General features: G+C 57.0%; 2 protein-coding genes across 2 annotated transcripts; one reads left to right on the top strand and one right to left on the bottom strand.

Annotated features, from left to right (window-relative positions):
- Window positions 1-229: 229 nt before the first annotated feature.
- On the top strand, window positions 230-13,935 carry PAX4 (paired box 4). Its single transcript, XM_063134461.1, has 8 exons — window positions 230-257; window positions 1,330-1,460; window positions 1,661-1,876; window positions 4,666-4,756; window positions 4,995-5,159; window positions 7,206-7,288; window positions 12,243-12,375; window positions 13,823-13,935. The coding sequence occupies exons 1-8, from the start codon at window positions 230-232 to the stop codon at window positions 13,933-13,935; spliced, it is 960 nt and encodes a 319-aa protein (XP_062990531.1).
- FSCN3 (fascin actin-bundling protein 3) lies at window positions 1,435-24,754 on the bottom strand. The gene is made up of 7 exons (XM_063133825.1): window positions 24,656-24,754; window positions 23,403-24,102; window positions 22,182-22,300; window positions 21,650-21,809; window positions 21,248-21,418; window positions 20,000-20,216; window positions 1,435-1,468 (listed from the first exon to the last, which is right to left on the bottom strand). Exons 1-6 carry the CDS (start codon window positions 24,752-24,754, stop codon window positions 20,011-20,013), a joined length of 1,455 nt encoding a protein of 484 aa, XP_062989895.1. The 3' UTR covers window positions 1,435-1,468; window positions 20,000-20,010.
- Between the last annotated feature and the right edge of the window lie 1,997 nt (window positions 24,755-26,751).

The following is a 26,751-nucleotide window of genomic DNA, read 5'->3' as shown; positions in this document are numbered from 1 at the left end:
CAGCAGGAGAGAGCTCAGGTGCTTGCTGAAATTCCTGCAGGCAGCCCGGGCATCCTTGCATGGCAGAAGGCTGGAGACACAGCCCTGGGCAACTCCCCCACCCCCACCTCAGCACAGAAGCCTGCCCCTTGGGCTGCCTGCAGTTTCGTCTCCCGCTGTCACCACTACGGTCCGTGGGTTTTCTCTCCCTGCAGAATCCCGGCAGCCCTGGAGGAGCTTGGCCCAGTCGATGCCTCGTGGAATGCAACTGCACCAGGGTAAGCAAGGCATTCGGGGGTCGCCCCCCCTTGCCAAAGCGCTCTGGAGCCTTGCCTCTTGCCTGTCGGCAGGGTAGAGGCACTCGCCCTGCCTGCCTGGCAGAAGGACCAGAAGGGCTGGTCTTGGCAGGCCTCTGGGACCCATGCAGCTGATCCTAGAGTTGGCAGACCAAGAGCCCCAAGGCGGCCTTTCGAATACTCCCAAGTGGTGATTTCTTCATCAGTTCCCCTGGGACAACTGGGCTCAGTTTCTTCTGCTTGGGAAAGCGCTGGAAAGACGTTGCAGTGAGGGGAGGAGTGGGGGGCAGGAGAGCACCCAGAGTGCAGGCAAGGTGCTTGAGCTGCAGCAGCTGACTTGGGGGGGATGAGGAGGTCCAGAGGAAGGGGAGGAGCCTCTTCCTTCTCAGCACCCCTCGCTTCCCATGGTGCTCGCTCCTCTAACTCCCCCCCCTTTGTATCTCTGCAACCAATTTCTCAGCCTTGCTCCAAATCTTGCATCCTAGCCCCCCACAGCTGAAATGGATCTGAGCAACCATAAGAGATAACAGCGAAGTGCCATTCGTGCCCTGAGTCTGCAGTATGGCTTTACCTGCCTCACAAACAAGTCTCAGTGAGCCATTCGTAACTTAGGGGTCATCCCGACGACTAGCTGACCTGAGCCGTGTGATGAAGAAGAAGAGCTCAGCTGGGCAGCCTTGTGCTGATGCCACTTTGAGGCAGAGCTAGTGATGGGGTGGGGTGGGGGTGGGGTTGTCCTCAGCACAGCTGGGCTGTCAGGTGAGCTCTAAGCTGCTTTTGGTTTTGAGGTTTTAAGTCCTCAGGGTCATAGGGGTGTTGTTGTTCCTACAGCTGACCATTCCCAGACTAAATAAATTGCATCTCTAAAACAGAAACAATTGCATCTGGTGAAGACAGAAAGTGCTTTTTGGTAGATAGCCTAACATGATGTTCCAGTGTGTTCTCACACTGGTGGTCCTCATGGTCACACAAGCCCATGCAGACATCCCCCCCCCCTTGCGTGGTCTGTGGGTCAGAGAGCTCTGGGTCATCCGTCTTCCTGGGCTGCTTGCAGGGGCCGCTGCCGTGAACCAGCTGGGGGGGCACTTTGTGAATGGATGCCCCCTGCCTGACTTCAAGAGGAAGTGGATAATCGATCTGGCCGCGTCTGGGCTGCGAGCCACTGACATTTCACGTCACTTGAAGGTAGCTGTCTGAGGGAGGGGCGGAGGGAAGCTGGCAGGGGAAGGAGGCGGGGGGGGGACTTGAGGGACCAAGGCCAAACTGAAGCTCTGGAGACCATTTGGAGGGAAGACCCTGGAGATGCTGAAGTTAGCCAAGGAGACCCCCCACCCCTGCCCCAGGACTCTCACACACCGAGAGTCCTCCGTTTTTCTACGTTCCAGGTCTCCAATGGGTGTGTCAGCAAGATCCTCACCCGCTTCTACCAGATGGGCGTTGTCCAGCCAAAGGCCATGGGAGGAAGCCGGCCACGTCTGTCCACTCCACAGGTGGTGGCCCGGGTTGCCCAGATGAAGCAAGAGCAGCCTTCCCTCTTTGCTTGGGAGATCCGAGGAAAGCTGCAGGCAGAAGGCCTCTGTGCTGCAGGCAGGATGCCCAGCGTGAGTGGGGAGCCGGGTGCTGCTGGGCTGGGCCTCACTACGGCAGGTGGCTTCAGCTCTGGCTGGGGCACCAGGTGTGCTCCTTCCTGGAGAAGGTAGATCCGGCCACAGAGCTCCACATCTTCAGCCCGGGAAGGGGGGGATACACCTTTTTCCCCGGGGGGGGGCATTTCCCCCAAGAGAAAAATGCTGGGACCTCATTCAGATTGGGCCCCCCAGCACTGGCTCTTGAAACAAATGCAAATTGCAGGTGCTGGGGGACTGATCTGGATTGGAACCCTGGCTGATGTGGGGCAAAGGGGCTTTAACCCTTTGTCTTAATCGGGATTGGGGCGGGGGGGGGGGAAACCTGCCATTTGCATTGTCTGGAAAGGATCTGTTTATTCCATTGAATGGAACTGCAGGCCAGGCAATGGCAGGTGCTGTGGGCCTGATCCAGACTGGGACCCTGGTGTGTGGCACTGGAGGGGCTTTAACCCATTGCTTCCTGCCATAGTCCCACTCCAGATCGAGAGCCTTGCGCCTGCATTTCCTGCATTTCCATGCTGGCTGGAGAGGAAGATGAGCTACTCCCTGCACAGCCAGCATGAAAGAGGAGGAGGAGGAGGAGGAGGAGGAGGAGGAGGCGGAGAGGAGCATTCCAAGAGCCACATCCAACCCATGGATTGAGGTGGAGAATGGTTGTGTTCTTGTCCTCCTTGCAGGCTTCCCACGGGCCACTGATCAGCCACTGCACTGGGACAGAGAGGCCCTTGGTCTGATCCAGCAGGGCTGTCCTTATGTTCGTTTCCATGCCTTAATCACCCGCTGTTCAGATTATTGTAATGTGTTATATGTGGCTGCCCTTGGAGGATGATTGAAAACTGCAGCCAGTGCGAAGTGCTGTGGTTAGATTGCTGTCTGCTTCTTGTCTTCCAGGCCATATCACTCTGGCCCTAAATCAATTATACCAGTTTTCAGTTGGTTTCCTGGCCCAATTCAAGATGCTGCCTCTTACCTAGAAACCTCTGGGTCCAGGAAACCTAAAAGATCATCTCCTCCCACATGAATGCATCTCCCCTTTGATGGGCTTGTTGCGTGCCCTGCTACCAAGACAGACTAGATTGTGGGAACATGAAACAGGGCCTTCTTGGTGGCAGCACCTTGATTGTGGAATTCCCTCCCAGGAAGGTCAGACTGACACCGACTGGGTTTGGACAACATGATAACATGATAACCAATGGTAGATTAAATAATTAACAGTGGGTTATTGTGTCCTCAGTCAGGACTTTTTCACACCACGGTTGGTTATTCAGCTAGAATAACCAACTCAAATAACCAACGCTATGCAGAGTTGACTATTTGAACCACTGTTGGTTATCGACTGGGTTTGGATGACACAATAGTCAACGGTTGATTAAATAGTCCACGGTAGACTAAATAGCCCACCGTTGACTTTTACGTCGTCTGTGGGGCAAAAAACACCCCGTGGTTGGTTATTTTCTAGTAATCTAATAATCAACTCTAATAGCCAATGCTGTGCAGAGTTGATTATCTGCACAACTGTTGATTGTTGCCTTGTCTGTCAGGCTCCATGGATTATTTCCACTGCCTACAGAGTCATGAGGTGGGAGCTGCAGGATCCCCTGCCGCTCTCGCCCAGCGGGGCTCTATAGGCAGGGGAAATAACCCCGTCCAGGAAGCACTTGGGGAGCCACCAATCGTGCAGAGGACAGAACTCGCAGTGGCTGATGGGATACCAGCGGGAGGACTGAGGGGGTGGGGAGAGAGGGTGGGGTACGTGTCAGTCAAACACACTGTTGGCTAACAGCCGACTCAACGCTGGCCTTCATCCACACGACAGTTGATTGTAAGCATGTCGTGGGGGCAGGAGGGAGGACCCCCCTCAATAATCAGCCACGGAGTGGACTATTCACACGCCATTGGCTATTGTGTGGTCCAAATGCAGCCACCATTTTTGCTCTGCATTAGGCAGGCGGTGGAGACATTTCTATTCCTTTCAGCTTAGAATGGATTTTAATGTGGGGTTGATGATTCTGCCCTCTGAGGTTCTGATTATAGCTCTGTGGTTGATCCGGCTCATTGCTTTGCACTCGTCCTCATGTTTGTTTTCCTTTTGAATCCCACCTGATGGGCTGGCCAGTTATGAATATTTGTAATGCATGTTCACGGACACTGAACTGAAGAGCCACATTTCTTGGCCAGGCCCTGCCACTGAATTTGGGCCCTGGAAACTCTTTAAAGAACAATCTCACCATCATCACCACCTTTACCAGCATCTAAGAGCACCATCACTCCAGTCAGTTTGTGGCATAAAGTCAGAGCAAAGGGCAGCACAGCAGCAGGAGGGCCACCACTGCCACTGCCACTAGGCAAGGAACGCCACTTTGTCAGGCTCTCAATCCAGGTGGTTCAGGGAAGGGAGGGCTGCAGGAGGCACCCCTTCCCTTCCGAGGACTGCAGGCATTGCTCGGCTACTTGCTAGCAGCATGGAGGAGACAGTGGCCCCAGCGGGCCCCCTCCAGTTCACTTACAGAGCCAGCAGGAGGGGGGGAGGAAAGGGTCCTTTTCTCCAGGGGAGACATCAGGGGCCTTCCAGGTAGGGCCTTTCCGCTTAGCTGCAGTTCCGGGGGCGGGGCAGGGCGGCTGTTCAGCCAGCACCTCTATCTCTTGCTCTTCCCAATACAGCCTGTGACCCCACCACTCCTAAACTGCAGCCTTTGCAGAGTGAAAGGCCTGGAGAACAGCCCTGGGGCTCTCTGGCCATGATCCGCATTCTCCCTTCCTAGGTGTCTTCCATCAACCGCATCCTAAGAACCCTGCCCCTGGGTGTGCACTTCCCAGATCAGTTTGCTTTCCTGACGAAGCCTCTGCAACCAGGTGAGAGATCTTAGGGAAGGGCTCCGTCACCACACAGAGAGCTTTGGCTCTGGGCCAATATAGAAATGAAATGAAATGAATAACTAAATGTGCCAAGGCTGGGAATCTCTAGGTGACACGACCCCCCACCCCACCCCGCAACACATGCAGAGACACACACACATGCGCCTGCATACAGACCCACACACCCACAAGGCAGCAGTGGTGTTCATGCTCTCCCTCCTCCACTGCTCTGCAGACCTCCCCTTGCCAGGGGAAAGGAGGCCCGAGGGCTCTGCAGAGGCACCAGCGTCCCGGTCATCTCCCCGGAGGACAGAGGAGGGGATCAAGCTGCCCACCCCATGGAACCAGCACAAGAGCAAGACCGTCTTTTCAAAGCAGCAGCGGGAAGTCTTGGAAGAAGGTGAGTGCCTGGAAGCCCTGGGGTGCTACAAGGACACCGCAGGCGAAGGGAGGTCTGTGGAGGCTGGCCGGGGAGATGTGGGGCTTTCTGAGCAGGCCTGCGCCTCCTCGTGGGTGTCCTCCCACAGGGAGAGAGGCGGTGGGCTGCAGGAGGTCTGGGCATCTCATGGATGCATCATGTCAAAGATGTCCCATCCCCTGCCCCACTCTCGGATCTGCTCATGCTTGACAGGCCCAATGGGTCCAGATAGGGCTATGGGGAGATGGAGCACCTCCCGCCCCACCCGCCCCACCCCAGACCCTGGTCTAGTCTGGTTGCAAAAGCAGGATTCCACAGCTGCTCCATGCTGAAGGTGGGAGGCAGACCAAGAACTGAGGACTGCACCCACCCATGGCTGCCTGCAGCGCCTGAGCCGTGGTGTTCAGCTGCAGGACTGAGAGCTGTCGGGAAGGGCTCCTTCCGTTGCTCATCAAGAGGAGATGGGGGGAGGCCCTTAAGTTCAGCCAGCGATTTCTAGCCAGTTTTCTGGGGAAATGAGGTGGGCTGGCGGGCTTTTCTGGTGGACAGAGAATGGATCTTCACTGATTGATTGATTGATTGATTGATTGATTGATTGATTAAATAAAAGATCTATAAACAACCTTTCAGGGAAATTCCCCTCACAAAGTAGTTTGCAAAATAATTAGACCAACACAATAACACTAAAATGACCAAGTTAAAATCCACATTACACTCCTCTAAGCGATCAGTAAAACTTCATCAAGACACAACAATGAACAAAAAGCAGTTTAAAATGAAGATGTCCTTGGAGTTCTTTTAAAAACCACCAGTACTGAGACTGTGTGGCCTTCCTGGAGAAAGAGCATTCCGGAAATATGGGGCCACCACTAAAAAGGCCCTCTCCCTCTGGAAGGCCTCCGTGCTAGTCTCCTGTCTACGTGAGCCCCACGGCAGTGTGGACTTGGGCGGCGAACCTCCGTCTCCCCCCTACTTTCCCCTTGGGCCCAAAGTACACATGATATTAGACACATGTTTAGACAAGCATGCCTGATCTGGCCATTTTCATTTTCTGGATTGGGGCCCCATGCCAGCGTTCTGCTGAAAATCTCCCCTACATACCTGCTGTTTACCTGCAAAGGTGCTGCTTGCAGGAAGCAAAACTTCTGAGGACAAAGAGCAGCTGGGAGGAAGTGAATTTTCAGCAGGTCACATGAATGGAGCCCCCCACCCCACCCATGCCATCAGAATGGTGATCATGTTTTGAATCAGGGCCCTGCAGTGTTTTTTCCTCCAAAATACCCCCCCCCCCCAGTTAAGCACACCTATTGTTTATTACATTTATATCCTGCCTTTTTTCCTCCAAGGAACCCAAGGCAGCGTACGTCATCCTCCTCCTCCCCATTTTATCCTCACAACAACAACCACCACCCTGTGAGGTAGGCTGGGCTGAGACTCTGTGGCTGGCCCAAAGTCACCCAGTGGGTTTCCATGGCCGAGTGGGGACTAGAACTCATTTCTCCCGACTCCCAGGCCAACACCTGAGCCACTACACCACATGCCTGACATTTGGTGGCGTTTGGCTGCAGTTTTATTGCCACTGATAAAGAAAATAAAGCTTTCTCCAGATAAAATAAATCTTAGGCTACAATTCTACAGACCCTTACTTGGGAATAAGCATCACTGAACGGACTGGGTGTTGCTTTCAAACATGAATCAAAGGGATTTTAAACCCTGTCCCCAGGGTGCCTTTCAAAAGGGTAAAATTACAATGAAATAAATTAAAAATAAAACCGCTGCAGTGTGCATAAGATTGTGCTCTCTGTCATATGAGCTTTAGACTGTGATCCTATACACACTTTCCTGGGAGTAACTCTCACTGAATTCACTGGGGCTTACTTCTGAGCAGACTGAACAGCGTTGCACTGTACGTGGTTATATAAAAACAGCAACCATTGTTCTAAAAGGGTGGAAAAGGCTGGGCGCCCGGGGGGCTGAGGGAAAAAGGGTGGCAGCACTGAAGCCCCGCGTGTCCGTCCGTCCTTCCAGCGTTCCAGAGAGGGCAGTACCCAGAGGCGGCCACCCGGGAGAAGCTGGCTTCTACCACCCGACTCCCCAACGCCACGATCCGAGTGAGTGAAGCTGCCTCTGCAACCTCCTCCCTCTCCCCAGCGACCCCTTTGCTCGTGTCAGTTCCACGGGGGCAGCCCCACATAGACCCAGAACTGGGCTGACACGAGCCAGAGATCCCTGAAGTCTGAAATGCTCCCCGTGACTCCCAGGGAGGTGAAAGCTCAATGCAGTCGGAGTACAGCTGGGGCTAGCGGGTGCCTGCAATGCTTAGCAGCAGCTGACACTGGCCCTGCCATGGGCGGGGAGCACTCCCCTACGGTGACCCCCAGCCACACAAACCCGCATGGGAAACCCTGTAGCCAGCAGGCCCTCAGGACGGGGGACCGGCGGGCCAAAGCTGCGCCCGGAGCCCCGCGTTGTCCCTGTGAGGTTGGCTGGCAGCTGCTCTCCAGAGTTTCAAACAGGGCTTCCCCCGACCTTGCCTGGAGATACTGGGGGGGGGGGGGGAGAGCGGATTTCTCCCCGCACAAGCACGAGTGACCTTCCACTCAAAGAGCTGCCCAGAAGCTCCTTCTTTGAGCTGGCCTTTAGGCACCCTGGCAGACGCCTCGCTGGCCACACAGCCCGTCAGTTATTTAAGGGAATAATGTACCCAAGGATGACCAACACCTCCCCCTCCCACCAGTCAGATGTGGCAGCATAAAAGCTAACAGGTTCATTCTGGAACAAATAATTTAAATTGACCTTTGATATAGGTATTGGCAGAGGGGCAGGGAAGGTTGAAAGTGGTGAGGTCAGAAGGAAAGGAAAAGCCAAAAGTGCAGATGGTGGCAACGGCATTCCTGCTGAGAGAACATCCTGGCAGGGGGAAGCTAATTAGTGCCCAAAGTGGGATAAAAATCCCAATGCTTCAATTCAGGCCACAGGAAATAGAACTGAACCCCTTGTTAAGTTGCGATTCATCCTGTCCCCACTGGAGTCTCCCTTGGAAGAGGAAAGTTTCATTGGACAGGATGGTCTGTAGATCTCTGCCAAATTTGTGCTGGTTGTTTTTGCTGGAAACGGCCCCTCTGGTGGGTCAAATCCCTCCTCAGCCATGAAGAAGTTCACTGAGTGACCCCAGCCCAGGTGCCACCTCTCAGCCTAAGCCACCACACGCGGTTGTTGGGAGGATAGAAATGGGGGTGCCGTGGGGGGGGCATGTGCACTGCTTCGGAGAGCAGAGAAATGGCCGAGGGGCCCAGAAGGAGTGAAGCAGAGATGCCACGTCGCGACTCCCAGCCACTCCTGGGCCTCAGAGGACGCGGTTACGGCTGGCCTGTCCAGGGTGGGGGTGGGACGGGGTGGGGTCAGGGCCAGCCTGCTTCCTGCACAAGAAGAAAGAGTGCCTGACAAGGCCTTCTTTGCACACACAGAGAGACTTCTCTATCTTCTGCCAGACAGGCCAATGCAGCGTGGTCCTGGCAGCCACCCCTCCACAAGGCCGCCAGAGCTACCGGTCAGGCCTCTGCTCTGGACTCCCTTGGAGTGGCCAGGGCTTGTTTGGGCCTTACAGGGCAAGGCCATGCGTGTGTGTGTGTGTGTGTGTGATCCCTGTGGAGCCCTGTCATTTTAAAAGCAGCGTCATACTGCAAAATGCATGGAAAACCTCTCCTGATTTGCCCTGCTGCCTCCGCTCCTTACACTCCCTTGATACTGCAATTTGGGGGGGAGGAGAGAAAGAGAACCCCCACCTGTCTGGAAAGTCCCCAGGGGGGTCCCACAGTGCCACCCAGTGGAGATTTTCAGCCATGGCAGCTCATCCTCCCGGGTTCCCCTCTCTTGCCAGGCCTATGGCTCCCACCCCCCCACTTCCCACAGCTGCTGTTTCTCTGCTTGGCCTGAGCCCCTCTGGGCATAAAGACACTCCAGGCCCCACGTGCTGGCAGGCACAGGGCACTGCAGGCGGCGGCTGAACAAATTGTGTTCTGGATGGCCCAGTTTGGATCTGGCAGGGCTGTGCAGAGCAGCCAGGAGTCATTGCAGAGGTGGCCACCGTGCGACACATGCCCTCCCGTGCTGCTGGGGGTGGAGGGGTGGGGAGGGAGGGGGGCACAGCCTGCCTGTGGCTTCTGGCAGGGGGACTCCCTGTGTGACAGGCAGGCGTTGGGCAGGAGACACTTCTCCAGCAAGTGCGAAGAGCCCGTGAGGGGCGATTCCTGCTCCCTCCTCTGTGGAACTGGAGTCAGGCAGTTATCAAAGCCAGAGGAGTCAAACACAGAACAGCAGCTGGGCCCATTGGGGAGCGGGGGGGGGGGGCTATGATGCTGGCACCCCTGCACCTCTTCAGCCCCTGCTTCTCTCTTGCTCTCTCGCTCTCTCACACAAACACACACACACACACACACACACACAAACATAGGTGGCCAGGAGCACCTACAACCACCACCACCCTAACCCCTAAATCCAGCAGTTGGGATTGAATCATGCAACTTGCACGTGTTGTGAGATCAAACCAGTGAGAAGAGTTGTCTGGGCAGCAACAGCCAGTCAAGGCGGGAAGCCAGGCAGCCAACTCCAGCGATGTGTTTGCCTGCAGAGGAAGAGGTCGTGGAAGGCCCCCCCCCGGCTGTCATTGCCCCCTCCTTTTTCTGACCGGAAACACACCCGCTTGGTTTGCCCCCCCTAGGAGAAGCGCTTGTTCTCCTTGAGCATTTCGGCTGCCCCTCTCTGTCCCTTTCCCAGTTCCACAACACCCCCTTTTTTATGATGAGGCTACGCCGTCGCTCCCTATGGAAGGGCCTGGCAATACTGCTACTGGCAGCTCTGATTTCAGTCCCTTCATGGCCTTTAGCGCGGAATATGTGCTCCATGCTTCGCTGACGCTTCCCCTGAACTCTGCACCACGGCCCCCGTTCCGGGGTCAGTCACTGCCAGCTCAGGCCCTATCAGTGTAGGTGTGGAGTTCAGATTTACTTCATTTCGTTGCCCCAAGGTGCATCACTCGGCACCAACTTCCGCTAGGCCACGTTCGCCGTTTGGCTGCCCATCCCATGCTCTCCTCTGGCCCTGGGTGCGACCCAGCTTCCGCGCTGCTCTGATGCTCTTGCCGCACCTGCTCTCCCCTGCCAAGGCCCCAACCTCAGAGGCGTCCTTTGGCTTGGTATGGCCAGTGCCCACGGGAAGCACGCAGCTCAGGCTCATTTCTGAACATGCGACAAATAAGCCCGGGGGCTGCTGTGAAGGTGCCCTCTCCCCCCGCTTCCCCCCACCCCCCGGCCAAAGAAGCCCTCTGAGCCCAAGGGCTTCCCTTCGCCTTTCTGCTCTGATGGTGGTAGTGGGCTGAACCTCCTCGATTCCCCCTCCCCCACAGCACACCTGTATCTGCTGCGCCCCACTGCTCTGCCCCGCCCCACCAGTGGGCTCCAAATACTTAGTGGCTCTTGCCCCAGCCCCGACCCAAGCAAGCGGGGCTCCCCTGCCCTTTGCTTTTAAGGCTAAGCTTGCTACAAACATGGGGTCCTGGACCACCTTCCAGGGTTGGCTCATTGCCCAGTTCCTATTAGCAAAGGAGTAGCTCACCGACGCAGCTGTTTGGCCACTGTGTGAACCTGGTGCTGGACGAGATGGAGCCTTGGTCTGATCCAGCCTCAGGGCTCTTCGGAAGTTCTTATTGTTGTCATCCTGTTGCATAAATTATGCCGAATCCGAGTGCATCACAGTCCGATATTGAAACACGTGTGAAAGGTCACAGGCAAGCCGTTGGGCTCCAAACGTTTATTCTCAAGAATAAACACACTCACGCAGCAAAGACAGGATCACACTGCGCTACATTCAAACCGCAGCATATATAGTCCAGATGTTACATGTCATTTGCCCACATCCTATTGGTCCACCTCATCTGTTACATCACTCAGGCATGCCCAGTTGCGCTCAAGAGGTGGTCAAAGGAAGAACTGCAGTGGGGAAAACATCTGGCTGTCGCCATCACCACTGCTCCCAGGTGTGCTTTGCACCGCACACCTGCACGTAACCCTTTCCTTATATGGTGATGTCTGGGCAGCTAGCCGGTGGAGTGGATTCAGCAGGATTAACTTAATCAGTGTCTTCTGGAGCTGACAAGGCTAAGGGGCTTGATGTGTGCCTACGTGCTGCTTGCATGGGGGTAAATGGAGTTCTTACTGGGGGCATCTGGCCACTCCCCCCTCCCTGCCTTGTGTGCCCCTTTACCCTTTCCAAGTGTCCCTATGCGTGTTCCTGTGCAGGCTTCCAATGGCGGTAGACCGGGTCCTCTTTGGAATTGAGCTAGCTGGGCAGTTTGCAGCCATGTGAGACTTTGTTTACATTCCATGGTTAATTGACCATGGTGCTGTTCTTATGTAGCAGATCGTGGCTGAAGTTGGCGAGCTGCCAAAACTGCAAATGGGAAGTTGAAGGGAACAAAGTGTTCCTAGAGAGAAGCAGGTTTTGCGAAAGGGGGAATATGAAGGCGATAGATGCAGCTCTTAGTGGAGTGTCCTGGGGGGGGGGGTGTACACGTGTGTGCGAATGCGTGTATAGATGCGTGTCTGCGTGTCAGGGGGAAATGGACATTCTAGATTTTACATCAATCCCACCTCCCCACACATAAGGACACGTGGGGGAACAAAGTCCCCTCTTGCTCTGCTTCAGCTGCTGAGTTAGCCCGGCCTCCTCCTCCTCTACCTCTGCAGACTCCTGCTGCTAGAGAGCATGGGAAGACCAGGCAGCGAAGAAAGAGAGCGAGAAAAGCAGGAAGGAAGGAAGGAGGGAGGGAGGGAGGGAGGGAGGGAGGGAGGGAAGGACAGGTAGGCTGGCGGGGGAGGAGTCCAGCTGTCGGTGCGCTTGGGAAAGGCTGGGAGGTGAGTTCAGGATTTAGGGAGAGAGGAGGGTTGGTGGACCCAGCCCCAAGGGAGTCAGCCTACAATCCAGAGAGGAGCAACCATTGGATGCCAGGCACGCTGGCAGAGGCAGCCCTCACCTGACGCTCTCTGCCTTTGTCTCCTCCTCAATTAGGTTTGGTTCTCAAATCGGAGAGCAAGATGGCGGCGGGAAGCCAAGAAGGCCCTGGACACCCACCACACAGGTTCTGCCCTGAGGCCCATGGTCCCAGAGGCCCTGGGCTTGGCCCAGGCCTCGAAGCGGCCCTGTCTGTCCAAATGGGCTTTTTTGTGCACGTGATGTGGGCTTCCTCGCCCTTGTCCAAAAGCAGGGACCCTCACCCCCAGAGCAATGGAGGCAACGGAGCTGGGGCTCCCAGACTCCACCCATGGAATGATTAGGCCCTGGGCAAGGTCGAGCAGCCTGCCTGGGCTTGTGCCCTTCCGCTCTTGTCCCCTAAAAACACACAGGCACTTGGGGAGGGAGGAGGTGGGGGGCAGGGGCTCCCTCCCAGGACTGGTGCTTCTGCCAAGCAAAGGCAGCTGCTGGGGGCGGGGCAGTGAGCAGGGTGTGTAAACCGCCCAGGGAGCCCCGTGCGAAGGACGCCTCTTCCTCTCTGTCCCATGCACAGGGGCCTCATGTGAGTGGGGGCCACCCCCCGTGACACCCACATTGCTGCAGCCCAATCAGCTCTCTGCGACCAGGTAGGTGGCTGCCCCCAACTCCCAGCTCTGGGGTGGGGAAGCGAGGAGGGGGTGGAGACAGCGGCTTCTTCCCTTGCTGGTGAATGAGTGGCAAAAGAGGGAGGGACGATCCAGCCACACCCCTCATAGTGCTGACTGCCCTGCCCCCAAGGTTTCTGGGTGCTGCCACCCCAACGGGAGGCCTCCCTCTCTGAGCCACCTCTATGCCTTGGTGAAGAAAAGGCCATGCTTGGTCATTCGAACGATGGCCAGGCAGAGGGAGCCCCCCCCATCCTGCCTTGTCATCTGCAGAGCTCCCACTCCCTCCCACTGATGCGGAAGAGCAACTGCAGGTGGGGGGGGGCAGCCTGCCAGGCAGGCTAAGAAATGCAGGGCAGAGTCCTGCTGCCCTTCTAGGGATCCGGCCCGTCCTGCCCAGCGCCAGGAGCCTTGCCCTGCTCCAGGGGGTGGGGCTCTTGCGGCTCTACCCCGATGCCATGCCAAGCCAGCGATCCTCCCGTCCCTTCAGACCAGTGTCCGCGTCACCTTCCCCTCCCGGGGCCGCAGAGGGTGCCTTGTCGGAGCCTGCAACCTGGGGAACCTCCCCGCCCCCAGGCCCTGCGAAGACCTGTAGGGCTCCCGGGGGAACAGCCAGCAGCCCGGCTTCCTTCCAAGGAGGCCACTGGCCACAGCAGCCTTGCAGGATCAGCGACCGTCCTTCGCTCGGCTCCAAGGGCCTCTCTTCGTTTGGGAGCCAGGCCAGCTAAAGGAGGTTGGCCCTGGTTGACCTTTCTGGCACAGGCAGGCTGTGGGTGGTGCCTGTTAGCAGCAGCAGGGTGCCACCCACCCTGGGGCTCGGCCATGCCCATCGCTGCCCACTGCCGCGTTCTGGCTGTGACCCTTCTCTGCCACTTCACAGCCTTCCCAGCATCTGCCTGTCTTGCCCAGGGTGCCACCCACCCTGGGGCTCAGCCATGCCCATCGCTGCCCACTGCCGCGTTCTGGCTGTGACCCTTCTCTGCCACTTCACAGCCTTCCCGGCATCTGCCTGTCTTGCCCAGGAGCCAGAGCTCTTCCAGCCCCACCCAGGAACTGCACGCACCCACCGCTTCACCCTGGGCCTGCAAGGCCCCCTCGAGTGGTAAGAGAGGCCTCCGGGCAGCTGGGCTCCGATGCCTTCCCCCCTCCCTCTGTTCCTTGTGGGGTGGGGGGGCACTCGTTGGGCTGCAGAAGTGCTGCTGCTGGGGGGCAGGGGCCCTGCAAAGCCCCTTTGGGGTGGGAGCAAGAGTGGCTGCTGCTGGACCCTGCAGCCCTCCCTGGCCTTGTCCAGAGCGGGTGCCTGCACTGCCCAGCGAGGCCTGTGAGCCCGGCATGTCATCTGGAACCCCAGCCTGCAGGCCTGGCTGCTGGAGGGACAGTCCCTGCCTCCTCCCCCACCCCCGGGGGCACTGCCCCCCACCCAGGTCTCTGGTGCCATGGAAATGCCAGCCCAGGAAGCCCCTCCTGCACTGGGCCCAGCCTGCAGGCTCCCCTCGAGGCTCAAAGAAGAGCACCCACGGCCCCAGGGTTGCCTGGCACAGAGAGGACCCCCTCCGGAAAGGACCCCCACGGCCTAGAAAACGGCCCACAGCTCGCTACGTGGTGACATGCGCTGCCCTTGGTGATGCCCCCCCCCAGGCCCCAGGTTGGACTCAATGGCCTTGTAGGCCCCTTCCAACTCTGCTATTCTATGATTCTACGTCCAGTGACTTCAAGACTGCTGCCCAGCCAAAGCCCAGGTCATAGGTGTGGAAGCGCAACTGTCCTGGAGATGCTCCCTCCTGTGCGCCTCCACCTGTCCAAAGGCCTCGAGGGGGATCTGGCTGGATCCAAGCAGCTGCCACACCAGGCTCTTCTTACTCTCTCGGGCCACCAGCGAGACCCTCTGGTATAAAGCCAGGAGGTGGGGCAGGGGGTGCTTGAGGGGTGGACCACAAAGGGGGCAACCACACAGAACCCTTTGGAGGCCCGTGATGGGCACGGGGAGCCCTGGCAGGGGTGGGAGGAGCACCCCTCAAGCCAGAGACTGCAGCTGCCGCCCCTCTCCTCTGGGCAGACTCCTCTCCTGCTTGGACCTACAGGCCACCCTCCCCTTCCCAACTGCACGAGGCTGGGTGCTGTGGGCCTGCCATGGCTGGGGCACCTCTGCAGGGCCGCTTCTGATGCCCTGCAAATGGAGCACACACACACACACACCCCACAAGCACAAGCGACAGGGTCTCCACCCCCCCACCCCCGTAGGTAGGAAAAGCAACTCCAAAGGGGGACAGTCCCGCGGCCCCAGGATGCTGACTGTTGGCGGAGGCAGGGGCAGTTGGGGGAGCAGCCTCCTGGCGGGCGCCATGACCAAGAGCCCTGCGGGCAGCCCCTCTCTTTTGTGGGTCTCATGGGGCGGCGTAGGGCCCCTCCCCTGGCAGTTAAGGCTCCTGGACGCCCCCCCCCCTACTTTGGGGAGGCCTCCTTGGATTCTCTTTGGCCTCCTCCTCATCGCTTGCCATCGGCCCACCCTCAGCGGCATTACTGTGCTTTGTATCTAGCGTTTTGGACCCTTGCTGTTGATGATCTTTCAAATATCGTGAGCAAAATCCCTGACTTCAATTACTTAACAGGCCGTTTCCCTTTGGAATAGAAGTTTAGCTTATAAGTGAACCCAGCTCATTAACAGCCCAAAGTGTTTTGCGGATTAATGAACTGTAGGGAAATGTACATTGATTTAAAACAAGGCAGTTTAGATGTCTGATTTTCATCCTGCTGATTTATGTTAGGATCACGGAGTTCCCATTGAAAAGTTTTCATTTTTCCTGGACAGTGGAGCAAATCTGACCACTAAGCCATGCTAATTTACAACTGTATGTATATATATTCCACTTGCTCACTTTACCTATAGAGGGAATATTTTAAAATATGCCCGCCTGGGGTCTTTCATACAGCCAGCACCAACGACAGCTTGCGGTTAACAGCACAACCCAACCCTATACATCACCTCTCATCATAAATGAGTTCCATTGAGTTCAATGGGCTTACTCTCAGGTAAGTGGGTACAGGACTGCAGCCTTAGTATCAGAATGCAGGAAGGTGCACAACACACAATTTCGTCTCCGTTTTTTCTTTCCAGTGTTGTTACAGTCTGCTTCACTCTGCTTTTTTGTGAGAGTGAAACTGGGCCAAAGCAAAGTAGGGGGGAAAAACGGGAGGAAAAGAAACACCCATGACGGTTTGGTAGTGATGGACTGAAAAAAATAATAATCCAATTTTAAACGGTAAAAAATGCATTTTTAAAGCATTATTGCCCACCTTGCTATATTTATTTATTTATTTATTACATTTCTACACCGCCCAATAGCCGGAGCTCTCTGGGCGGTTCACAAAAATTTAAACCATACAAAGTATAAAACAACAGTATAATGTTTTTCTGTATTAATCCATTCCTTTGCCTTGCTTGGCCCAACTCCACCACCACATAAACACAGAACAACCACCCCCGCCTCGCCCCTGTGTCTTTGCACGAGCGTCTTAAGGCAGGGAAACCGAAAGCCCAGAGCTTCTGAGCAGCGTGAGCTGGCAGCAGCCGGGCTGGACAGAGGCAGGTTCACGAGATGAAAAACTCAAAGGAGGGCTCATGTTCAATTGGGAGGTAAATGCAGTTTATGAGAGAGGACGTGTAGATCGAACAACTTCATGAGATTAACTGTAACAATGTCTAAGACAGCAGTTTAGGGTTGTATTTATGCTTTTTTTTTTTAAAAAAAAAAATCATTCTGTTCTCTCCCCCTCTCTCTCTTAAACGCTGATTTCCCTCCACTCTGATACTCGAAGTGGAACCAGGAGTCCAGCTCACCAGCTGTGGTCTGATAAGACAATCCGGACTTCTAAGGAACGAAGACTCTTCCGGAGTATCCGGGGACGTCTCATGCCTGATCACAGTGGGATTGTTCATCTTGCATCATTCAACCACTCATTCATTGTAGTTCTTGGATAGTTCTTCTGCCTGTTTCTGTCATATTAAACGATCTGTTATTCACTGAAAGGGAGGCGCCGTTCTTTCTGTGCATCAAGCATCGCAGCCTCCAGTACAGAGCTGGCTTTCTGAGCTCTCAATTGCGGGTGCCGACTAAGAAGAGCCTTCGGGTGGGGGGGGGGAGTTACAGTACCCCCCCCCCATGGCTGCCAGGACCCAATGCCCTCTGCCCCTCCATTTCCTCCACCCCTCTGAATCTCCTGTTTCTCAGTCCCTGACACCAGTTTCCAAAGCCCACATTAGTGATGGCAGAGGGAGGGCTGTGGGGTCCAGTAGCCCACTGCTGTTGGTGTACCCCCCACGTGCCCACTCACACCAGTCCTGATTCGGAAGGTGCATCAGGCATTCAAAGAAGCAAGAACATGTCAGGCTTCCATTCCACAAGTGTGGCTTCCTTTCGGCAGACAAAGCCGTACTCTAAGGAAGGGGGAGGGGGGCTTAAAACAAGCTCTGCTGAGACCACCTAGGCCAACATTAGGAGCTGCTGGGCCACCCGGGAGTCCCGCCAGCAAGCAGCCATCTGCCTCACTGGCCCAAATGCCTTGCAGATGGCCACAGGTGACTCTGAGCGCCACTCTGTGAGGAGGGAGCCACCACAATTCCTCTGGGCCCATGGATTGGTCCCATGTTGAGGGCAGCGATCCCAGAATGACGGCTCAGGCTCAAGATGGCCTCTTGATTCATTCGGATAAAGAATGGCAATTGGAAAATTTATTTTTTAGAGAGTGTAGTAAAAAGAGGGGGGAAGAAATAGAAAACCCTCTTTTGAAAAACCATTGGGAAATTTGGCGATTACATAAAAAGGAGTTATTTTCGAGTATATCTCCATTAACACCTGTGATAGTGTTAAGGAATTTCCCTGGGAATTTAAAAGAGAGACTGAGCAAAGTTTTAATAGAGAAAAAAATAATGAGGTTAAAAGATTGGTTGAGAGAGACAAAAACAGGTGGGAAATTAGAAGAGGCGTTTAAGGGGGAGAACTTGACCTGGTTAAATTATTGCCAATTGGAGCAATGGTCAAAAAAATGGGTAAGAGATAATGGAGAGTGCAGTAAAATGACGAAATCTGAAGAGTTGATTTTAAAGAAAGAAATTGAGAAAGGAGAAAATAAAAGGATAAAAGGTTGAACAAGTGAAATATATAGAATTTTGGTTGAAAAGAGGGAGATAGAAAAAATGGGGAAGATGGTTTGGGAAACTGATTTGAGGGTGCAGATAGGGCAGCAGAGTTGGGAGGGAATATGGAGACAAAGAGTGTTGAGAAACATGTCTGTGAGAATAAAAGAAAATTATTATAAAATTGTATGGAGGTGGTATCTGACCCCGGTGAGATTAAATAGAATAAATAAGACAAATTCAGCAAATTGTTGGAGAGGATGTGGGGGGAAAGGAACGTATTTGCATATGTGGTGGGAATGCAAATTTGTGAAAAAATTGTGGAAAATGGTGTTTATTGAGATAAAAAAAATGTTGGAATAGAGATTGAAGAGACACCTACAGTGGCATTGCTATCAGTATATGGAAATTTAAAGTGTAATAAAGAGACTAAAGAATTGATAACAAATTTGTTGACAGCAGCAAGGTTAATCATATCTAGGAACTGGAAAGTTCAAGGAGACTATCATAATGAAGAGTGGTATAAGGAAATTTGGGATATAGCTATTAATGACAAACTGACATGCAATATAAAGTTAAGAAAAGGTATAACAAATGTAAATGAATTTGAGGGAATTTGGAAACAGTTCCTAGAATATGTATTCTGTAAGGGGGGGTGGAAAAACCACCACCAGAAGAAACAATGAGATTTTGGAAGCAGGAATAGATCCTGAAGGGAGGAGGGGAGCACTTATGTTATGTTACGTGATTATGTAAAAATTATAATTATAAATGTGGAATTGTAAGCAATTTATGTTTTGATTTATGTGTTTTAATTAGTATTATGTTGTTGTATTTTAAGATGTGAAACTAATAAAATAATAATAATAATAATAATAATAATAATAATAATAATAATATGGGGCCAGCTCTCGACAGGCAAGACATTTTGTGCTGACCTTTCCCCTGCAGGCTGTCTGTGCCCGCCTGCCCTCAAACGACAGCCGCAGAGGCACAGGGGCGGGAGCGGCCCTCCTCCTCCTCCTCGTGTCAGAAACCTTGCAAGGCCAGCTTCAGCGGAGTGTCACAGCTAGCAAGGGAATGCATGCGTGCGCACATGCGCCTGGCCTGCTCTTGGCAAAGAGTTTGGGAGTGGCCAGGCCTCCCGTTAAGGCCAACAAAGGGGCGGGCAGCCTGCGGGAAGATTCCTGGGCCCCTTCTGCTGGCCCTCAATGCCCCAAGACCCGGGGGGGGCAGAGAAGGAAGAGGGCCCCTCGCACTGCCTGTGGGGAGCTGGGGACGACGAGAGAGCCATGCTGCAAGGAAACAAGCTGCCCCCTTTCTTATGGGAGGTCCGTCCGTCCGTCTGTGTCCTGGAAAGGGCTGGGAAGGCAGCTGCTGGGAGGGAGAGGGGATGGCTGAGGGTGCAGAGGTGGGGCTGGAGAGGCTGTCTGGGGCATTCCCCCCCCCACAGCCCTGCCCTCCAGCCCCACCTGGCAGCCCACCCCTCCTTGCAGATCCCCAGAACGACTGCACAGAAGCCCCTCACCTCTTTGAAGGGGGGATGGGCGCAGAAGGGAGGATGCCAGACCTTCCGGACACTCCGCCTGGCCCCATCCGGAGCTCCTGTGGGTTTGGGGAGGCTCCTCTCACACAGGCACCTGCGGGAGACAGCAACAGGCAGAAGAGGAGGAGGAGGAGGAGGAGGCAGCCTCCCTGCCTCTGGGTGGGCTTGGGGGCTGATGAGATGGTGCCCTTGGAGCCACCAGGCTCATTCGCTCGCTCCCCGGGGTGGGGGAGCCTATTCACGGGGCCCGGAAGGGTTCGCTCGAAGCCGCCTTCCCCTCCGGCAAGCCCTCCTGTGCACACACCCTTTGCAGCTGATCCCGTGGGGAGGGCCAGGTGGCCCTGCAATGGCTGCCGGGGTGTGGGTGTGGGTCCCAACAAGTCGAAGCCCATAGCTGTGCATCTCTCAACCAGGTGGAGTGGGGAGGGGAGGGGCCTGGGCTCCCCTTCGCCCACGGATCAGGGGAGGCGGCAGCGCCGGCCGCCCTTACCTTCCCTGGGCCTAGAATTCCCAGAGGCACTCGGGGGTCACCTCCTCGCTGTCGGCCACGAGGGGCCCCTCCCGGTCCCCCCGCAAGTAGCAGCCGTTGGGGGCCAGGACCGCCAGCAGGTTCTTCCCTCGGATCTCTAGGCAGAAATTCAGGGCAAACGTGCCCCAGGTCTTGAAGGTCCTTTCCGCAGTCAGCGACCAGAAGCTCTTGCCGCGGCCTGGGGAGCGGGAGGAAGGGGGCCCAGCTGCCGCCTCTGGCCTGCAGGCTTCCCAGGGAGGCGGCGCTGGCGCCCACGGCAAGCACCCCCCACCCTGCAGGGAGAGGGACCCCGCTCTGGGCAGGATCCGCACCACTGCTTTAAAGAGCTTTGTAACACTTTTGACAGCAATCGGGGCCCAGGACACAGAGCGCCATAGACCGTTTTCAAGACTGTTATAAGAAAGCGCTTTAACGCAGTAGTGTAGATCCGCCTCCGGCGAAAGCGCGCAGGGTGAAGCCCTTCCCTCGGGCCGGGCTCCCCAGGGCAGGCCTGGAAGCCCGGAAGACGCGCCCACGGCAGGCGCCAGCAGCCGCTGCCGGCCCAGCAGGGCGGCTCGTCTGGTCTCGTCGGAAGCCACCAGCCAAGCCAGCCGGGTCCGCCCCGCCGGGCCGAGCGGCGCTCCGTGCCTCGCAGGGCCCGAGGGCGCGCCAGCAGCCCCGTCCCTGCCTCCCGCCTTCCTCCACGGGGATGAGCGGGCTGAACGCCCCTTTTCCCGTCGGGGGAAGAGGCCGCCTCCCGCCCCCCAGGCCCCCGCCTCAGCTACTCCGCACCGCAGCCCGGCGCAGCGAGTCTCCCCGGGGGCCATCGGGGAGGGGGGCGGCTAGCAGGGCCCCCGCACCCCGGCGGCCGGAGGAGATCTGGCGCTCGGTGCGCCTCCCCTGCCGGGCCGGGCCGGGCCGGGCCCCTGCGGGCGCTGCGGCCAGGGGGCGGCTCCCCCGCGCCCCGCCTGCTGCTGCCCCGGAATAACGAGGCTGCTGGGCTGCGCTGCTACGCCGGCTGACCGAGGAGGAAGCCTCGGTGCCGCCGCCGCCGCCGCTCCCAGGAGGGCCCCAAGCCGATCCAGCTCGCCGCCCTGCTGCCGAGCCCAACCCGGGCAAGCCTCCGGGCCGCCACGTGCTGGGCAGCCCTCTGGAGCTGAGCGCCGGCGGCGGCGGCGGCGAGGAAAGCCCGGCCCGACGCCCCCTCGGAATCCAGCCCCTCCCCCTTACTCCGGAGGTGGTAGACGCCGTGCTTGCAGGGCAGCAGCTCCACGCAGTCGGGCTCCAGGAGGTCGCACTGCAGCAGCTCGTGGCCGGCGGAGCTCCCCACGTAGCCGTACCGGCCGCGCAGCACCACGAAGGAGCGGTTGGCCAGGCGCAGCGCAAACTCCTCGCTGGGCCCTGCGGCGAGAAGGGCGGCGGGGTCGGTGGGCGGGCGGAGGCCAGCGGGGCACCTCGGGAGCTGGCCGGGTGTGTGGACGGGTCGCCCCCGCCCCGCCCCCGCCCTGCTAGGTCCGAGGGAGGAGCAGCACTCCTGGTCCCGGGAAAGGTGCTCCCCAGCCCGAGATGCGGTGGCCGTCCCTTCACACCAGCTCCAGAGTAGGGGAAGGGTCTTGCAGCCGTTCTCTTCACCTGGGCGCACGGCTCTGGCTACCACCAGCCCAACTGGCAGGGTGCCCAGGTAGCGGCCATTGAGGGCTCTCAGGAAGATATTCCCATAATGCCACAGGACACGGAACTTGGTCTCTGGCTCTTTGCTGTAACCGTTGGCCATCACGCTCTTGAATTGCCTCTGGGAAGGGCAAGTGGGGGGGGGCAGGGAGGCTTTAGGGAGCAGCCCGGGGTCAGCCCCAAGTGTCCTACGGCAGGGAATACACGCACACGCACCCCGGGAGATTTTGCGTGCTCCTTGACACATGGGGCTTGTGACAGGGAGCTCCCCATGCCCTGGGAAGGCCCAGTGGGTCAGGCTCTCCTTCATCTGGGGGTCCCTGCAGGATCCCAGAAGAGTCGGCCGAACTGGCCCCCAAAGGCCAGCTGTCCTTTGGGCGACAGTAATTCCCTGGGGCTGCTGGGCTGGGTGGGCCATGTGCCTCTCCATCCTGGCCCTTGAAGAGCTGCGCCCAGCCCTGGGGATGGAGACGCCTCTGGCAGGCTGGCCCACCTGAGCCAGGTACTTGTGGTGAACATCTTTCAACTGCACAGTTTTGGTATCAGGGTCAACTTCAAACAGGAATGCAGACATTGGAGTCACCTTTTTGGAGCCAGCGTACACTTCAGAGTCTGGGGGAAGAGAAAAGGAGGGAAGAACAGTCGCCCAGGCGTCGGAAGACAGACGACCCAGGGCTCCAAGGAGGAGGGCCCAGCTCCAAACAGGGATCACATTCAGTTGTTCTGCCTTCCAGACTCACAGAGCCAGCCCAGCCACAGGGACCCCAGCGCAAGTGGCTGTTGAACCACAGGGAGGGAGGGAGGGTGCTGTTGCGCTCAGGTCCTGCTTGTGGGATCCCCAGAAGCATCTGGATGGACACTGGGAGACAGGATGCTGGACTGGGGCCCCCCTTGGGTCAGATCCAGCCTCTGGGCTCTTCCTACGGCCTTAGTCTGAGGTGGCCACGAAGTGGCATGTGATCTGAGGGGCCACGCCAGAGAGGACCCTGGGCTTGAGTCTCGCACCTTAGCAACTCTGCGAGTGACTCAGATCAGGCCCGGCAGCCTTTCGGGGTGGGCGCCATGCTGCCCGCTGAAAGCAGGAAAAGGTTGATGTAGCGCTGGCTTTTCAAAGCAGTTCTAGCCATAACTGATTTATGCAATTACTAGCACGTGTTTCCTCCCTAACACCTCTGTGCGTTTCCTGCAGCGTGTGCATCTGTGTGTACAGTTCAGTGTTTCGCAGATAGTTTTAAATGTATTGTGACTACTGCATTTACTGTGGTTGTCTACCACTTCAGGGGCTGTTTCCATGGCAGAGAATGTAATAAGGCTGCACGACGAGCCAATGCCACAGAAGAGCTCCTTTCTCAAGGGCTCCTCCGTCCCTTGAGGTAAAAGTCAGAGTTGCACTTCCGCCTGTATGGCAAAGTCCACACTGCAAGTATTTCTGTTCTTCCCCAGATGTCTCCTTTTAAGGTGGGAGTGGGGGATTTCACCCCCAGGCCCTCAACATTTCAAGAAATACCGCAATTGTAGCCCAGACTGTCAAAGACCTCATGCCTGCCCTGCCCTGCCCTGCCCAGGGGCTCCCAGTGAGTGGCCCCAATTCTCTCCTGGTATGGACTGGGGGCTCTGGGATGCCTGTCCTGCTCTGCATGGGTTTGGGAGGTGGGAGGGAGCGAGGGCATCCTTCTTCCCAGCCTGCTTGGTTGGGCAAATGGGGTCTACTTGCCACATAGGACGCTCACGTATCTCTTGGTGCCAGTTTTCAGGCTGACCCACGGTGGACACCTCTCGATGACAAACCACTCCTTGTCGTCCGTGGGGCTGTCTCCGAGGCACAGGCGCCCACGACTGCCCTGCGGGTACAAGATGTGCCCATCCCTGTCCGTCAGGACCACTAAGGAGCCCGGCTTGAGGTTGAGGTGAAAAGCCGTCTCTGCTGAGGGCACCGTGGCAAGTTCCTCTAATCTGGAGACGAACTTGTGGTTGGAGGTCTCCAAATGGCAGGCGCCTTTCCGGAACCTCAGGATGAAGCTGCACTCCTCAGGGTAAGGCACGGGGGTGTCTACCCAGACCCGGTTCAGCTCTGGATCCGTCCGAGCATAGAGCTGGCTGCTTGGGTTGAAGAGGACCACATGGACATGCATGGCCAGCTGGGGCATCCACATGTGGCGGGAAGTCAGGCTGTGGGTGACACAGAAGACGTCCTCCCCATCCGACTCCAAGTACTTCTTGCTCTCTGGCTGCTGGAGGGTCCACGCCCCGCTCGGATGCACCTCCAGCAGGAACTGGCCCTGTTTGTCCGACACGGGCTGCCCACACCGGACTGTGCCATCGGCATCCACCAGGAGGCGCTGTCCTTGATACCCAACCAGTGCCACCACCACCACCTGCTTTCGTTGCTTCGCGGTGACCTTCAGCTCCCAGGTCTGCAGGGACCAAAGGAGGCAAGTCACAGGGGCACCATCTGAAGGCTGCAGGGTCGGATCCCTTGAGACAGCCGCAGCCCAGCCCTCCTGCCGCCAACCCCTTGGCTCCTCTTTGTATCTCCACCCTTGGAGCTCTACCCAAAGGGGAGAACGCACACATGCATGCACGCACGCACGCGCTGACTTGCATGGTCCCACAGCGGAGGGCAGCAGTGCCGCTTGGCCAAAGCCAGCATCGGGGGCCGGGGGGATGCTTGAACAGATGCCACATCTCCCTTGTCTCTTGAGGCCTGGAGGATGGAGGTGGGAGCTGCCTCCATGCCAGTTCAGGGGCAGGATCAGGCCTTGCTGGATCTCAGATCCAGAGCTCAGGAGGCAGGCAACAGGCACCAGTACACTGGTGTGTGTGTGTGAGTGAGAGTGAGAGAGAGAGAGGGAGGGAGATTTCCCATGGGACATGAGCAGTCCCTCCCCACCCCAAGGAAGCTCTGCCCCTTGCTCACTCTGCTGTGGGAGGGAGCGGTTTGTCCAGCTGGCTGTTTCAGCCTGTTACCTGCTTCTTGCCCAGTGAGTTGCCCAAGACACTGACACCATCACCATAGCATTCACCAGTCAGGTACCCCCCTGTCCAGTTGACCAGCCCAATCTGCATGACTGCATGCATGGAGGGCAGTAGCAGCTGGTCAGGGGGGCATCAAAGGAGGCAGGCAGGCAGGCAGCCCCCTCTCTGCCCAGCATCTGGCTGGCTGGGCCACGCAAGCCCTCCTGATGACACAGCGGGGGTTCCTTGGAACTCTAGGAGATGCCTGCCCAGGATTCCAAAAGGAGGGGGGCCGTGGCTGGCCTGGCCTTTGTGATGGCAGCCTCGTGATGCCATCACAATGGATGGGGGAACTGATGCACGCCTTGGTCCCCCAGCAGAGCCCTCTCCTTGCCCTTGGTCCCTCCAGCTCCAGGCCAGGGGCTCCGCCGAGGCCTGCCATGCTCAGGGGTGGCCCTCTGGTCATGCCCCTTTGCGCTGCAGGCAAGAGCCTCGCTCCCTTGCCCGAGGACCAGGAAAGCTGACCTCCGAGCCCTCTTGGATCTCCAATGCCCAGAGACCTGTAGCCATCGTCAATGGTGACCATGGCCCCTAATGAATGTGCTGACCATCAGTTACTCCTGGGTGGAAGAGAGGCAAGCCAAGCCCCCACCCCAGACAGGCTCCCTGTCCAGTTCAGGATTCAGGGCTGGGGGGGGGGGAGGAGCGTTCAGCTGTACTGCGAAGAGGGAGGCCTTCTAGGAACTGTGGAAATGAATGGAGGGAAGAATTCAGTGGGGAGAGAAGCCCGGCTCGGGGTTCGGTCTGCAAGAGCAAGCCTGTCTTCCTCGAGTGCAGACACCGGAGCATGAGAAAGGCAGGAAACGGAAATGCTGGCAAAGCAGAAAGCTGGAGTCAAGTCAGTGGGCCAGTGCGGAAGGACGTCGTGCTTGGCCTGGTGCTCCCCACGAGCAGCCGCTCTGGGTGACCCTGTAGGTACTCTGGAACCCCAATAAGTGTTTAAAACACACAACGCCCAACCCCAAACAACAGAAAAACAGACTTTGCTGGTTCCTGCCTGCCCCCCCAGCATGTCGTCCGCTGCCCCAGAACGGATTTTTCCATTAGATGAGGAAAGTGGGGAGGAGGAAACTCTCTGCCAGAAGGCAGGGAAATTTGGGTGAGGTTGCAACTCAGTACCAGTACTTTCTTCATTTCTCTTGATCTTTTTCTTTTTCTTCATTCCCCCCCTCCCCCGAGATTGTTGCTTGTTCTTTTGGGCTCCACTTCATGGTTTTGCTTTCTTTTTGAGGGCAGAATGGATTTCTTGCTTTCAGTGTGCGCCCCGCCCCACCCCACCCCGTTTCTGAAGCTGCTCTTGGTCCCTTTTTCCTTGGCTCATAAACATGACTGAATGGGCCCCACTTTTGTGGCCCTACAGATGATGGTGTTGGGGGGGGGCAGGCATTCATGTCCTGGTGGCGCGAGAGAAAAGCTGCCCCCCCACACACACTGATCCTGGCCACTGTGGTTCCTCCCTGGGGCGAAGGAGGGGGCGGCGGAGAAGGGCTCCCCCCGCCCGGGGCTTTCCAAGGGGGCGGCATAGCGGGAGCTTCCCGGAGGGCTCTCCCGCCTCCCCGGGGGCTCGTTTCGGTGCCCGGCGGGGGGGGGCGATGGAGGCGACCCGCTTGCTCCTCCCCCCCGCGTTGCAGTTCTCCCGTCGCTGCCTGAAACCCGGGCGCGGCGCCTCGGTCCTCCCCTTCCGGAGACCAGCCGTGTCCTCGCCGCCGCCGCCGCCGCGCATTTATTTATTTATTTTATTACATTTATATACCGCCCCACAGCCGAAGCTCTCTGGGCGGTTTACAATTATTAAAAATGGTAAACATTAAAAGTATACAAAATTTAAAAACCATCAAAAACATTAAAAAAGTATAAAAACAACAGTATCCATTTAAACAGTCCATTTCATGGCCCCGATGGCTTTAGGCCCATGGCGCGGGGAGCTTCGGCGCTCCGTCACCCTTCAGCCCGCGGACCCCCACCCCACCCCACCCCACCCCGGACCCTTCAGCCAGAGGACCCCCACCCCCACCATCTGAGCGGCGCAAGGCGGCCCTGCAGTGTAG

The sequence above is a fragment of the Elgaria multicarinata genome, chromosome 9 (assembly GCF_023053635.1).
Source record: "Elgaria multicarinata webbii isolate HBS135686 ecotype San Diego chromosome 9, rElgMul1.1.pri, whole genome shotgun sequence".
Classification (NCBI taxonomy): Eukaryota; Metazoa; Chordata; class Lepidosauria; order Squamata; family Anguidae; genus Elgaria; species Elgaria multicarinata.
The sequence above is the reverse complement of the archived record's forward strand: the minus strand, read 5'-3'. Positions and strand labels throughout refer to the sequence as shown.

Bases quoted from the DNA above. Each gene is read 5' to 3' on its own strand.
- PAX4 (XM_063134461.1), top strand. From the start codon at position 230: ATGCCTCGTGGAATGCAACTGCACCAGG. The intron at 4,757-4,994 runs GTGAGAGATCTT...ACTGCTCTGCAG, and splicing joins GACGAAGCCTCTGCAACCAG to ACCTCCCCTTGCCAGGGGAA. The intron at 5,160-7,205 runs GTGAGTGCCTGG...CCGTCCTTCCAG, and splicing joins GCGGGAAGTCTTGGAAGAAG to CGTTCCAGAGAGGGCAGTAC.
- FSCN3 (XM_063133825.1), bottom strand. From the start codon at position 24,754: ATGCAGATTGGGCTGGTCAACTGGACAGGGGGGTACCTGACTGGTGAA. The intron at 21,810-22,181 runs GTGGGCCAGCCT...TGCCCTTCCCAG, and splicing joins ACCACAAGTACCTGGCTCAG to AGGCAATTCAAGAGCGTGAT. The intron at 20,217-21,247 runs GTAAGGGGGAGG...CCCGCTCCCCAG, and splicing joins CGGCGTCTACCACCTCCGGA to GCCGCGGCAAGAGCTTCTGG.